General features: G+C 40.1%; 1 protein-coding gene across 1 annotated transcript in view; it reads left to right on the forward strand.

Annotated features, from left to right (window-relative positions):
- KCNH5 (potassium voltage-gated channel subfamily H member 5) overlaps positions 1 to 15,736 on the forward strand; it is a 343,547-nt gene that overhangs the window by 267,087 nt on the left and 60,724 nt on the right. Inside the window, exon 8 of the mRNA XM_066605821.1 lies at positions 7,711 to 7,910. Coding sequence (XP_066461918.1) covers positions 7,711 to 7,910 — 200 coding nt within the window. The remainder of the gene's footprint in view (positions 1 to 7,710; positions 7,911 to 15,736) is intronic.

Below are 15,736 nucleotides of genomic sequence, written 5' to 3' on the forward strand. Positions count from 1 at the left end.
TATTTTTCCTGCTATCTAAGCCCAGACCGCCATAAAGACTTCTTCCAGCCATGACTTATCACTGCACACAAAGCCCCTGTCCTTCTGCTACCTCCCCCCTCTCACTGCCCCAGCGCAGTAATAGTGCCTTACACAGTAACAACTTCTTTGTTGTGCTCACCACAAAATGATAATACCTTCCTTGTTTTCTATCGTAATAGTGCCTCCCTTTATGCCCCTACATAATTGAATAGTTAATTTCTTCCAATGCAACAAGCATCCTCTTGTATGTATTTTGCATCCTCCTCTTCTGTCAGCTCTACTTCAGCACCTCAAAACTCTGGAGAAGAGGGGGAGGACTAGAGAGGACAATTAAAACTAACAACTAACTGTGCAGTCAGCCTTAGGCCTTATTCACACAAGTATTTTTACACAGCTAATTTAGCCATGATAAAAAAAATCATGACCATCTAAAGCATTGGTTTCCATTGTATTTATTGAGATGACCAATTTTTAACTGTGTAATAACATTGCACCGGGAAAGTTAGGACATCAGCATTCGATTTTATACGCGATCGGAAAAATTAGGTCTTGCCCAATCTTTCGACTGATATACGCTAGCAGCTCTCATAGACTCCTTGTGTGAATGGAATGTGAAACTGCAAATTTTGGCCGAGACTGGATCACGTGAAGTCGCCTGTGTGAAAGAGGCCTTAGTATAGTGAGGAGGGCCCTGGCTTAGGGACCCAGTTGAGACTGGGACGTTTATAGCTATGTCACCAGCTGATACATTTTTCATATCAAAAACATGATACTTGATATGATACTGGTTATCAGGTCACATTTGCAAGCTTTAGTTTTAAGCATATGTTCAACAAGAAAAGTTACTTTAAGCAAACTGAACAAGCTTAATGCCTTCAAGGTGTTTATTATATGTTCCCTGCCACAGATATGTGCAATTGCTAGCAACATTTTTCAACCCCCCCCCCAATGCAAATTAAGTTTATTTGCTATATTTACAAACTTCCAGCTGTTTTAAATAGCTCAGCACAACTAACACAATAAGTGGTTGCTCCAGATTCAATTCTTCAAGGCTGCAGTTTCAGAATTATTCAACATCTTGAATAGAATCTATCATAAGAAAACACATTTGCAAATCAAATGTTTTCTCAAGCACACCGGATGCAACTAATCATGGGCTTCATTAGTTGCATCAGGTGTGATTGAGATAAAACACATCAAATACCTGGATTGGCCAGAGCTTTGTTGACTGTGATGTTTGATTGAATATAAAAAAATATAGCTAAGAATGTGGCAACACAAAATCAAATGTTATTTTTTGTGTACAAAAATAGCAAAACATTAAAAAACTGCATAAACTTGGTATTGCCGGAATCATGCTTACCCAGAGAATAATTTATAATATTATTTATTTTGCACACTGAATGCCGTAAAAATGAAATTCAAAAAGCAAATGCAGAATTTATTTTTTTCCCAATCCCCATAAAACATTTAATAAAAAGTGAAACAATACATTATATGTACCCAAAAATGAAGCCATTAAAAATACAATTTGTCTCGCAAAAAACAAGCCTTCATATGGCTATGTCAATGGGAAAATTAAAAAGCTATCGCTCTAGGAATGCAACAATGAAAGGAAATTAGTGGGTATTAAGGCACAAACAGGCTTCGTCATTAAGGGCTTAACATGTTGCTTCCCTGAGTCATTTTTATCTTTTGTAGTATTTCTATATATACCTGTAATGTCCCTAGTTTATATTACAGTGTGATCCATCTTATTAACTTATTGTGACTGTCGGTTATTGTGAAAATCACACAAATTAAATAAAGTGCCTAAATGTCATTGAGTCAGTGAGGAATCACATTGTGCAGAATTCAATGATAATAGATATATTTTGAATCTTGAATAAGCACAAAAAAGGAAAAAAAAATACAAAAGACATAAAAGAAAAACATGAAACATATATTAAAAAATGCTATAAACTGCACATTGAATGAACCAGGCATGATAACAGAGAAGATTAGATTGAAAGTGCAATTAGTCAAATTGGTTGTACAAAGAAATTTAAAGACAGTGTGCTGCTTTGTTTTTTATCCTTAAATTGTGACCCCCTCCTCCTTAGAGTACTAGTTATTCTGCCTACGCTTCACCCTTCCCATAAATAACAGTGGTGACCATCCATATAACTTGTGCAAAAGAAAAACATATAGAGAAAGGGCTACTATTCACTATGTGTATATACAGTTTGTGTTACATTTGTTTCACCAATAACATCAAGTGTGTTAACATCTATTCTAGAGGCCCTTAGAGATTACTGCACCTCACCAAATATATAATCTGCTTAAATCTGTGCAGAAATAAGAAAACCATTCCTAAACATTAACCCCTTAGTGACGGCCCCATAATGTTTTTACGTACTAGCAAATTGGGCTTTAATTCTAGAGTACGTAAAAACATGCACACTCTGAGGATTAAAGCCCTGTGGGCTGTGGACGTGACAACTCCATGCTGTCAGTTACCGGAGGTAGCCAACACCATGGAGTTGTCATCAGGGGCCGTGGGGAGCCCCCCACCCCTCCGGCAATGTGATCGGTGCTATCCGGCGGATAGCGACGATCGCATTAAAGTCAATAAAAAGTTGAATAAAGTTAAAGATTCAGCTGCCCTTATGGATTGGATACATCAGGGCAACTGAGATTACTGACCCCTGTCCTCCGTGCTGTGCCATGGTGATCTGGTCTGGTTACATCAGACACATGCGCAGAAGGCCAGGAGCCCCGGGAAATTTGAAATCTCCTGGCTCCCGGCTCCTGAAGGCAGCCAGGAGTCAGAGGATGTCTCTGGGGAGTGGTCACAGAAAAGTAAAAAAAAGAAGATCCTCTCTACTGGTAATCTGTTGAGGGCATCCTGAGCCCGGTCGCCTTGTGTACATGCCCTCACACATCCACTGGTCCCAACACCTCCTAACAGTCTGGTCAGATGGTGGGAAATTCATTGATGTGACCATCTCTTTGATGAGAAATCTCTTTGATTGCATCATAGAGGCGTCTAGTGGTCAACAAACTCTACACAAGCAGAAAACGAGGTCACTGCATACAAGTAGCCTCTGAGAGCCCCTTTACAGGCCAAGGGTGGAAACACTTTTAGGGTCCTAGGTGACAAGACCGTTCATCTAATCACATCACAACTCTAATCATATCTGCCTGAGATGTAACTGCATGCCGAGTTTTAAAGCAAAATAGCAACTTCTTCTAAGTGTTTGATTTTGTTTTTACAAAGTTTGTGTGTGTGTATACATATATATATATATATATATATATATGTATATATATACAGTATAAATATATATAGAGAATAAATATTATTCTTTTTGTCTAGTGCGAAGGCAAATAGCTGTACATGTCTTTTCGTATGCCGTACAGATCTACAGTAAGGGTCAATTAGGAATAGTGGATAGTGTCTGCAATCTTTCATTCTTGGAGGCGAGAGCCGAGCACATTAATCTCCACAGTTATCCACAAATTGAACCTTATGAACAAAACCATATATCATTTCCTCTGCTACAGTATTCACCCTTTCGTCACAGATTTTGTTACTTCCCACCCTGCCAGAGTGCCATACATATTGAAGTGAAGAAGCTGAATAAGAGTTATAAGTTTCAGTTTGATTTAGTGTATCTGTTACAATATTTGCCAATATGCGCCTAAATGAATGCTAAAACCATGTTTTTCTAAAGGAAATTGATGTTGGAAGTTCAGCAATGCCGCCAGGTGCCTAGGATTCTTATCTGTAAAGATTCAGAATTAGACTCTCACTGTATGTTATTGATAGTGTTGGCCTAGTAGGTGACATCTTATTCAGAAAACACCACATAAATACTTCGACTTGTGGATTAAGTTTTAAATATAAATCCTACAAAAAAAATACTTAAAGAAATGCCTGACATGTTGAACATGGTGTCTGATGTGCAGGCAGCATAGTACAGAGTAATGGAAGCTACATAGATAGATATATGCTGTAGTCTGATGTGAAAAGATCCAACTTGTAATTTATTCATTTAAAGCCCTTCTTATGCTGAATTTAGGAGTCCAGTAGGCGGTGCTACATAGTTTAGGAGTCCCGTAGGTGGTGCTACATAGTTTAGGAGTCCGTAGGTGATGCTACATAGTTTAGGAGTCCGTAGGTGATGCTACATAGTTTAGGAGTCCCGTAGACGGTGCTACATAGTGATTGACAGCTGTTTCTGTATGCATTCTTATACAGGGAAGGCTGTTAATCACTGACTGTCACCACCTACTGGACTCCTAAGCAAGGATCTTAATCAATAAGTTAGAAGTTATATTGAATCTTTTTACACAAACATGTATATCAATCTGCTCAGCTTCTCCTGCTCTTTTACATGCTGATAGTAGATTGGACATCATTTTTCATGGTGATAGTTTTTACTGTTTTGTTAAAAGAAATCTATGTAATTAAAAGAAAAACTTTACTCCATGAGCTTGACCTCCAGGAAGCATGGCTTGACTACCCAAATATCGCACTGCTCTTACCAAAATTTGGATTTTTCTTTGCACTTGATCAGCCTGCTTGTTATGTAAAACTATTTCTGGCCCACTGGGTGACGCAGTATAGGAGTGCTTTGTTAAAAAAAATTGCTGCATCATTCGAATTTGAACAATAATTGTTTAGTGGGAACACAGCGAACAATAATTCATTCGCTTATCATTCATTTCATGCAAGCATGAAATCATTGTTGGCTCATTCGCTAATCTTTTGGTTTAAATACTGATCTTTCTGTCGTTCTCATTCACTTAAATGTGAACGACTGAACAATTTATCTTATCTGCCTGTATAAAAAGGCTGCACACGCAAATGAGCGAACCCTGACATCTTTGTTCATGTAAACAATAAATTTCTGTGTCTACAAGCACCCTAAGGTCTCCTGCACACTAGTGTATTTATATATTCGCTCACAAGACCATGACATGATCACATCGGCACAGGTGTTAGTGAACTGGCGTAGCAGCCTAATTAGTCCCTGGACTTAGCAATTAACATAGACTCCTACAGTGCCTCGTGGGTGCAAATCCACACAAAAAAGAGCATGTTGCCTATTTTTTTGCCCAACGGAAAGTAGAGCGTAAAAACGCTAAATGTGAGAGAACTGTTACGGTACTAGTGGGGTGCTTAGGTACGCGCGGCGTGGGGCTCCTTGATCTACACCCATGCCCCTGTCCCTTCCTGGAGATAGCCCTGATGGTGGGCACGTCCAGGCCGCCAACTCTGACCCTACGATTACTAGGGGGGACAGGCAGGGACCGCAGTACCTATGCAAGAGACAACTACCCACTAGCCCCAACAGGAAGAACATCAGAACAATAATCCGACACTCCCAAACAGCATAAGCTGGACTTTATAGGGAGGCGGGAGGAGCCGATAGGTGGATAGACCTGTCAATCACCAGCACACATCTCAGACACATAGCACGGTAATTAACCTGATTGGAAGGCACAAGAGATGTTAACCCTGGTGCATCTGGACAGAACAAGGTGTGCTGGCAAAATTAACCATGAGCAGACAGGCGTAAAGAGAACCCATTGAAGTTAATAGGTTGTATTGTCAGCAGTTTGCGCAAGTGATTGCCCGAGTGCAGGAGCCCTAAGGGGATGAGTTTTTTTAAATCAACAACTGTCTTAAGGCCCATTTACATGAGCAGATAATCGCTCAAAGATCGCTCTAAGGAAGCTTGAGTGACAGCTTTGAGCGATTATTTTGCATAAAAAATAATTTGTATTTAAGCAGCTACTCAGCTACTTAAATACAATTATGTATGCAAAGGAAGGCTTCCCTGAATGCAGTTAATAGCCCCAGGCTATTATCTGCGCTCAGATCCTTTGTTCTCCATGGGGAAACAATGCTATCAGCACTCCCCCTGTGGAGAACGACTGATAAAAGTGAGGGATGATTTTTAGGTGAGCTTGATTTTAATGATCAGCAAAAAGTGCCCGAAATGCAGGTGCCCCACGCCCATTTACACGCATTAATTATCGCTAAAACGATCAACGATTGACGAATTTTTAGGGATAATCGTCCAGTGTAAATGGGCCTTTACAAGTACTGTGCTGATGGTTAATTTACCTTTGCACAATCCCTTTTTCTTTGAAGGATTTATGATGATGAGCTAATTGTAATCTGCGGGGGTAGTTTGCAAGAAGTGTTCAGTATTCCTACAAAAATGGAGTATTAGGGCTCTTTCACACAGGCATCAAAATCATGCAGAAGTTAGCTACACATAAAAAATCAAGGCTAACTTGCGAGAAAATTGAGTGAATGGACGATTTACCGCTATCAAGTCCCGAGCTTAGTTAGCGGTGCAATTGCCCATTCACACGATTGGGGGCTGCGTGTTGCTTTAAAAAAGTGCTGCTGCTCCAGGAGAAAAGAGAGAGAGGTAAAGGAAAGCCCCGCGGGAACTCCCTTCTCAGTGGGGCTTCCCTTCATCTCAGCAGGGCTGGAGGGAGAGAAAGGTTCCTCTGCATGGGAGAAGAAGGAAATCCCCAGCAGTGTGATACCAGGTTTTTCCTACATGGGAGAATAAGGGATTCCCAGGCTACTGGGGATTTCCTTATTCTCCCCTACAGGAGAAACTCTCTCCCACAGCAGGAGAAGGGAATCCTCAGCGGTGAAGGGGGTTCTCCGAAGACTCCCTTTATCTCACTAGCTCTCTCCCCACTGCGGGGAAATCCCTCCAGTCCCGCAGAGATAAATTCAGTACCCAATGATGAAGGAGATTGCCCGGGGACTCCCTTCATCTCGCTCGCCTAGTCTCCCTTTGCTGTCTGCTTTGCATAGTCTCCCATGGGACTCTATGGAGGCTTCTGCAATTTGCGCACCAAAGATAGGTCTTTTAACGCAGCAGGGAATTTCAGTTGCTCATGTCCAGACTTTTTAGGTGCAATTTTGTTTTGCTTTTTTGCTCGTCTAAAATTATTTCATCTGAAAGTTTCTATAGGAAGTCATTGGCTCTAATAGTCAAATTTTTTGTGCATGTAAGTTAGCTGCATGAATTCCCCCCTGTAAAAGAGCCCTTACACAGTTATCATTAAATGCAAGGGACTGTCAATGTAATGAATGGGCTTGATGGGTCATCCAGAGTGAGAGACTCTGATGAGCGTTTGAAAATTGTATCACCTTGTATTAATGCATAATTCCCTAAGGGTACACACACACTTAGTAGAACTCGTGTAGGGTGGAAAATCCACATCAAACTTCCAGTTACATTTTATGTAAAAAAACGCTTCAAAATCAACATGCAGATTTTCATACAGATTCACAGCAAACTTCACCAATTCAGTTGAAGGGGTGAAATTTGCTGTGGATCTGCATCACAAAACTGCATTGAACCAAATCATGTGGATTTAGATGTGGATTTTGGTGCAGATCCACAGCAAAAACAGCTGCAAAAAATATGCTGTGGACAGATGGCAGCATCAGCGCAGAAAATAGTTTTCATGTATAAAGTTTGAGTGGCTCTATGGCCTTTGAACATTTTGTTTACCTTTGACATTTTTATACATAATGTTATTACTGTTATAATACAGAATTATTAAACCTTATAATGTATTTCCTATTGTCATGTATTTTTAATTCTGAAAAACTGTAACTGTTGACTGTGTCTTTTATCGCTGACTTTGACCATTCTCTTTTAGCTCTCCTTTATGCAACTATTTTTGGAAATGTGACCACCATTTTCCAGCAAATGTATGCCAACACCAACCGCTATCATGAGGTGCTGAATAATGTGCGTGACTTCCTCAAACTCTATCAAGTTCCTAAAGGCCTTAGCGAAAGGGTCATGGATTACATTGTATCAACGTGGTCCATGTCAAAAGGCATTGATACAGAAAAGGTACGAGTCCATGAGGTAAACGTTCAAAAATTCTGCATTTCAATTATAAACAATTAACCATCTTCATGTCCATTACTAACTATTTACTAATATGTAGAACATTGCCATTCAGCATGTGATCATGTGAAAAGCAACAGTATGTATTATCCTCACATGTATGATTTAGTCAGAGATCCATATGACCAGCCGTTTAACTTCTTTCAGTTAGGGCTTGAACACACGGGCACACGTCGCCCCAACAGAGCAAATTTGCACATTAACCAGTGAAAAGTCTTTTTTTTTTTGTTTTACTGGTGAAACTCCATTGCTATTGCACTCTATTGCATGCTATTGCATGCAAGAAAAAAAAAGCCGAAAGATGGGGTATTTCCTATTTTTTTCTTGCGTGTAGTAATATTTCACGAGAATCACGCTAGTCTAAATGAATGGTTTTGTTTTGTCATTTTTTGTGACCATAGTTTTCACAGACTGAAAAAGCTCTGCAAACATGGTTGTGTGTTTAAGCCCTTAGTCCAGTGTATCCCAACTCTGGTCCTCAAGGCACCCCAACAGGTCATGTTTTCAGGATATCCTATAGTAAGAACACCTGTGGCAATGTCTGAGGCACCGACAATGATTACATCATCATCATATTGAGGAAATCCTGAAAACATGACCTGTTGGGGTGCCTTGAGGACCAGAGTTGAGAAACACTGCCTTAGGGTGGCTTCACACTAGCGTGTTTTTGAGCGTACATAGGTGCGCACCCATGTACGTTCAAAAACACGTGTGAATGCAGGCAGCTCTCGCCGAATGAATGATGGACGAGAGCTGCCTGTAATTGGCTGAGCACCTCAGCCAATCACATTCAGCTCTTTCAGCAGGCAGAGATTTTAAATCCCCGCATGCTGATAGATCAGCAGATGTGTTTTTCATCCCCGCGGGGGTCACGGCAGTGGTGGACAGGCATGTGTGTATGTATATATATATATATGTATATATATATATATATATATGTATATATATATATATATATATATATATATATATACTAGCTGATATACCCGGCTTCGCCCCAGTTAATTTGGTACTGGTGTTTATCTGGTGTTCACACGGAAAATCTTCTGAAGCCGTGGTTACTTTAGAGATACCGGAAAAACATATGTTGACCATTTTGCATAGTTCTCTGCGTTACCCAGGAAACATCACGGGGAGGTAACCATGCAACGTTTCCTTTATATAAAATGACATCAGGAAGTGAGAGAATTAGATTTCATACGTAAAATTTGGACGCTAATTCTTTGCACTTAGAATTGAACAATCGAGTTGGGACCCATTAACTTTTCCTATTTATGACATAATCAATGCCCGTGCCAAATTTCACATTTCTATGACACCGGAAAGTGAGAAAATTACATTCCGTATGTAAAATTTGGATGCTAATTCTTTTGCGCTTAGAATTGAATAATCGAGGTGGGACCCATTAACTTTTCCTATTTATGACATAATCAATGCCTGTGCCAAATTTCAAGTTTCTATGACATTGGGAAGTGAGAGAATTAGATTTTGTACGTAAAATGTGGACGTAATTCTTTTGCACTTAGAATTGAACAATCGAGGTGAGACCCATTAACTTTTCTTATTTATGACATAATCAATGCCCGTTCCAAATTTCATGTTTCTATGACACCAAGAAGTGAGAGAATTAGATTCCGTATGTAAAATTTCGACGCTAGTTCTTTTGCGCTAGAATTGAATAATCGAGTTGGGACCCATTAGCTTTTCCAATTTATGACATAATCAATGAGCGTGCCAAATTTCATGTTTCTATGACACCGGAAAGTGAGAAAATTACATTCCGTACGTAAAATTTGGATGCTAATTCTTTTGCGCATAGAATTGAATAATCTAATTGGGACCCATTATCTTTTCCTATTTATGACATATTCAATGCCCGTGCGAAATTTTAAGTTTCTATGTGAGATAATTACATTCCGTATGTAAAATTTGGATGCTAATTCTTTTGCGCATAGAATTGAATAATCGAGTTGGGACCCATTAGCTTTTCCTATTTCTGACATAATCAATGCTCGTGCCAAATTTCACGTTTCTATGACACTGGAAAGTGAGAAAAATGCATTCCGTACGTAAAGTTTGGACGCTAATTCTTTTGCGCATAGAATTGAATGATGGAGTTGGGACCCATTAGCTTTTCCTATTTATGACATAATCAATGCTCCTGCCAAATTTCGAGTTTCTATGACACCGGGAAGTGAGAGAATTGGATTCCGTACGTAAAATTTGGACGCTAATTCTTTTGCGCATAGAATTGAATAATCGAGTTGGGACCCATTAGCTTTTCCTATTTATGACATAATCAATGCTCATGCCAAATTTCACGGTTCTATGACACCGGAAAGTGAGAAAAATACATTCCGCACGTAAAATTTGGACGCTAATTCTTTCGTGCATAGAATTGAATAATCGAGTAGGGACCCATTAGCTTTTTCTATTTATGACAGAATCAATGCTCATGCCAAATTTCACATTTCTATGACACTGGAAAGTGAGAAAAATACATTCCGTACGTAAAATTTGGACACTAATTCTTTTGCGCATAGAATTGAATAATCGAGTTGAGACCCATTTGCTTTTACTATTTCTGACATAATCAATCCTCGTGCCAAATTTCACGTTTCTATGACACCGAAAAGTGAGAAAATTACATTCCGTATGTAAAATTTGGACGCTAATTCTTTTGCGCATAGAATTTAATAATCGAGTTAGGACCCATTAACTTTTCCTATTTATGACATATTCAATGCCCGTGCCAAATTTTAAGTTTCTATGTGAGAAAATTACATTCTGTACGTAAAATTTGGACGCTAATTCTTTTGCACTTAGAATTGAATAATGGAGTTGGGACCCATTAGCTTTTCCTATTTATGACATAATCAATGCTCGTGCCAAATTTCACGTTTCTATGACACTGGAAAGTGAGAAAAATATATTCCGTACGTAAAATTTGGATGCTAATTCTTTTGCGCATAGAATTGAATAATGGAGTTGTGACCCATTCGCTTTTCCTATTTATGACATAATCAATGCTCGTGCCAAATTTCACGTTTCTATGACACCGAAAAGTGAGAAAATTACATTCCGTATGTAAAATTTGGACGCTAATTCTTTTGCGCATAGAATTGAATAATCGAGTTGGGAACCATTAACTTTTCCTATTTATGACATAATCAATGCCCGTGCCAAATTTTAAGTTTCTATGTGAGAAAATTACATTCCGTATGTAAAATTTGGACGCTAATTCTTTTGCGCATAGAATTGAATAATGGAGTTGGGACCCAATTACTTTTCCTATTTTGGAGATAATCTATGCTTGTGCCAAATTTAATGTTTCTATGACACTGGAAAGTGAGAAAAATGCATTCCGTACGTAAAATTTGGACGCTAATTCTTTTGCGCTTACAATTGAATAATCGAGTTGGGACCCATTAGCTTTTCCTATTTATGACATAATCAATGCTCGTGCCAAATTTCACGTTTCTATGACACTGGAAAGTGAGAAAAATACATTCCGTACGTAAAATTTGGATGCTAATTCTTTTGCGCATAGAATGGAATAATCGAGTTGGAACCTATTAGCTTTTCCTATTTATGACATAATCAATGCCCATGCCAAATTTTAAGTTTCTATGACATTGGGAAGTGACAGATTTAGCTGTACGCAAAATTTCGACGCCAATTCTTTTGCGCTAGAATTGAATAATCGAGTTGGGACCCAATTACCTTTCCTATTTTGGAGATAATCTATGCTTGTGCCAAATTTAATGTTTCTACGACATCGGGAAGTTGGAGAACTTTTGGCGAGTCAGTCAGTCAGTCAGTGAGTCAGTCAGTTACTTAGTGAGGGCTTTCATCTTTATATATATATAGATATATTATTTATTTATTTATATTAGCTTATATGTAAAGCTCTTCCCTGAAAAGGAATGCAGGGGTGCCGGGAGCCCACTGTTTTCAATGGAGCCGCCGGCAGCACCCCTGGCTCCGTTGAAAACAATGCATGCATTCCCTATGGTGCACGCATGTCCTATCTTTGTAAAGCATGGACATGTGAGCACACCAAAGGGAATGCATTGTTGCAAATAGAAGCGTGTTTTTGTGCGTGCCTATGCACGTACAAAAACACGCTCGTGTGAAGCCACCCTTAGTCTGAGGTGTAGACAAGTAGCTAGCAAGTAGTGCTGGAAGACATGTACTGTAAGCCCTTCAGATAATTTCTTTGGTCCCCTTCATAGCATTCTTCAAGGTAAATATACTATAGAAGACATGCATAAAGCCTTTATGTCAGTTTCTGGTTTAAACAAGTCACAACTTTTTGTGCAATTATGGATTTGTACAAAGATTTGTGACTTTCTGTCTTTTTGCTCCGCCTCACCACATTTGTAAAAAGCAGGTCCTATATTTTCTTGTACGAAGATTTTGCATGTAAGAAACATGTTTGTCTGAACGAATCTATTGAAATCAAAGGCATCGCTTCCTGCGTGATTTTCACATGCGGAAATGCCTCCGCAAATACGTTCATCTGAAACTGCCCTGAAGTATATCGTAGCACAATGCACTAGTTTACTTTCTTTTAACCCAGATTAAGCACACAAAAAGAAGAGATGTGCAAATGACCAGTAGTGACAGAAACATCTAAGAATGGCCAACCTTTAGAGAACATTAGAGATAGACTAAAGAATATACTAAAATATTGCATTAATAAAATCTTATCCAAAATTCTCATCCTACAAATAATAATCTGCAGGGTCGCAGAAAGTTTCCATTGTTCGGCTGTTAGCCTGAAGTCACCCAAAGCCTAAAATATATACCACTTGGCAATCATGATGCAGAGACATGCTATTGTGCTGATGGTCACTGCAGTAGCCTGACCTCTCCTACATGCCAATGGCAGTGAATATAGCTTCCCTACAAATCAATAACTTGCGTATATATAGAGACCATATAGAGTTGTGTGCCAGAATATACAGTAGTTATACCAATATTGAGTTCAACCTGATATCTGGAAATATAGCAGGTGCAAAACTGAGCTTGGCTGTCTCTTGCCATCATGTGTGCAGCACCGTATTGAGTTGCTTTGACTAGATGAGGCACTAGTTTACTTTCTAATATTCATAGCTTATGAGTAGATAAAGCAGATGACAACTGAGAGGTGGGTTCTCTATAAGAGTCAGCAATGAATTTGAGATGTTTCACCATACACTTTCTAAAATTGCTCAGTGCTTGGAGACAATGGTTATCGGACCTAAAAAAAAACTAATTTTATAACCAAATATATATAGCAATAATCAGATTGGAAGTATCATTGAGAGACTTGATTTGCCACCAAGGACGGAAGAGATTGGTATTTGTTTCCCCCTTGACCCTCTTCCATGACACTTGGCCTCATTTGCCACCCAACAGTGGAACAATGCAGGTCCTCTGGAGTCTAGTCTTTCCTTAGAGCTAGGTAGCCAAAGATTGTATCCTCCTAACGCCTTCCCACCCTGTGATGTGGTGGTTTATTGCAGTTTGTGGCTGTATTATTATGACCCAGTAATGATGCCACCACAGGAACAGTGCTACACCATCATTTGCCACTGTATCACTGGGGTTCAAAGTAACCATGAAGTCTTGGCCATTTAATCTCTCAGATGAAATGGTCAATAGCGACCTCAGCACTTAAAGGGGTTGTCTCGCGAAAGCAAGTGGGGTTCAGCACTTCTGTATGGCCATATTAATGCACTTTTTAATATACATCATGCATTAAATATGAGCCATACAGAAGTTATTCACTTACCTTCCCTGCACTGGCGTCCCCGTCTCCATGGCTACGTCTAACTTCAGCATCTCATCGCCCGATTAGACGCACTTGCACAGAAGGGTCTTCTGCCTTCGGCTCGGTCTGGCACGAGCGGCGTTTTGGCTCCGCCCCCTTCTATGCATCATCGCATAGCTCCGCCCCGTCACGTGTGCCGATTCCAGCCAATCAGGAGGCTGGAATCGGCACACGTGATGGGCGGAGCTACTCGATGACGCACAGAAGGGGGCGGAGCCCGAACGCCACTGCTGCCGGACAGACCCGAAGGCAGAAGACCCTTCTGCGCAAGCGCGTCTAATCGGGCGATTAGACACTGAAATTAGACTGAGCCATGGAGACAGGGACGCCAGCGCAGGGAAGGTAAGTGAATAACTTCTGTATGGCTCATATTTAATGCACGATGTATATTACAAAGTGCATTAATATGGCCATACAGAAGTGTATAGACCCACTTGCTTTCGCGAGACAACCCCTTTAAGAAGTTTAACAGAGGGAGAGGGCTCAGTAAGCGTAAGACTGGCAGGTAATAATGCCTTGGATACGAGGTATTCCAAGGCATTACATAACTAAATTATTGCAGCATCAAGTACTGGGGTAACAGAAAGAGCCCCTTCTCACTGTCATCTGTTTACATGCTGCAGTTGCTATTGGTTGTGGCATGTAAGGGGTTAAACTGCCAGGATCTGAAGTTTCTCTGCTTCTGGTAGTTAGAGCAGGAACTCGGCTGTCAGTAGTCAATCAAGCCACTGCCTTAAAAAGATGTATGTGCAGGTTTAAAGCCCTTGAGTGAGGTTAGTAAAAAGGCGTATTGTGCTCACTAAAGGATAGAATAAACTATATATATTTGGCATTGCCGCATTCAAAATGACCTGTAGAATAAAGTTATGTTTTTTCTGTACCTCAGGGTGCATGTGTAAGATGCTGTTGGGATGTTGTGTGATGTTACAGCAGTGGCAGATGGAGGCAGTTTAGTACAGCAAGATAAATATTTACTAAATGGAAATATTGATTACAGCTCATCACAGGAGGGGTCAGCACTAGAGATGAGCGAATGTGCTCGTTTAGAGCAATTACTCGATCGAGCATCACTTTTTTTGAGTAACTGCTTAATTGGGGGGAAAGGTTTAACACTCCGAAGAAGTCTCTATAACTGGCGTATGGTCTTAAAGGATGCATCTTTCATCAGTTCGAAACTGGATCATTTCCAACTTCAAAGTCTCTCAGCATGCTTTTCTTCTCCCTCCAGATTTGCCGCCACTCACACACACCAGCCTCTGGATCTTTCAGACTCTTAACAGTTTGCCAGCAGAAATTCATGATTATACTCTGCTTTATAGTCATTTCTCTTGTTCACTACTTTTCTACTGCTTTTCTCTTTCTCACCTATCAGCCCTCCTTCTCTTGCACACACGTAACTTTGACATGCATGGGAACTATGCATGGAACACTTGTCACTCAGGTACTTGCTCTCCATATTTGACTTTGGTTTCGGTTCGCAGCATAGCAGCTTGTCTTTTATTATCTCCATCTCTCGCAATGTCCACATCAGTATGCGCACACTAACCACTGGCTGTAAAAATACTCTCTAGTATCTGAGTGTTTGCCAACTTGCACATGCTGGCCCCAGGATATCTTTTCAAATTGCAGGAGGTCTGCTTAATCACTTTGTAACGCATGGGAGCATTCTTGGCTCCATGCTTGCCATGACTCGCTCACACTTTACTTTTTCTTCATCTGCAGACTTTGACAATGCCTGCTGTCTGAATCACTTGGCCCCTCTAACTCTCTGGTCCTCCAGTCATTCGGTCCCCATTTCACTTTGGGAATTTTGGCTGCACATGTTACTGGTGCCATTGCTAAGTCTTTGGTTGTTTCCCAGCTTGGAAATGCAGCCACTTTCCAGATATTTTAATGGTGGCCTCTGCTACTTCTGCTGCACCACACAAAAGTGCTGCATCACACCTCTTTT

This window comes from Eleutherodactylus coqui, chromosome 6, assembly GCF_035609145.1.
Source record: "Eleutherodactylus coqui strain aEleCoq1 chromosome 6, aEleCoq1.hap1, whole genome shotgun sequence".
NCBI lineage: Eukaryota > Metazoa > Chordata > Amphibia > Anura > Eleutherodactylidae > Eleutherodactylus > Eleutherodactylus coqui.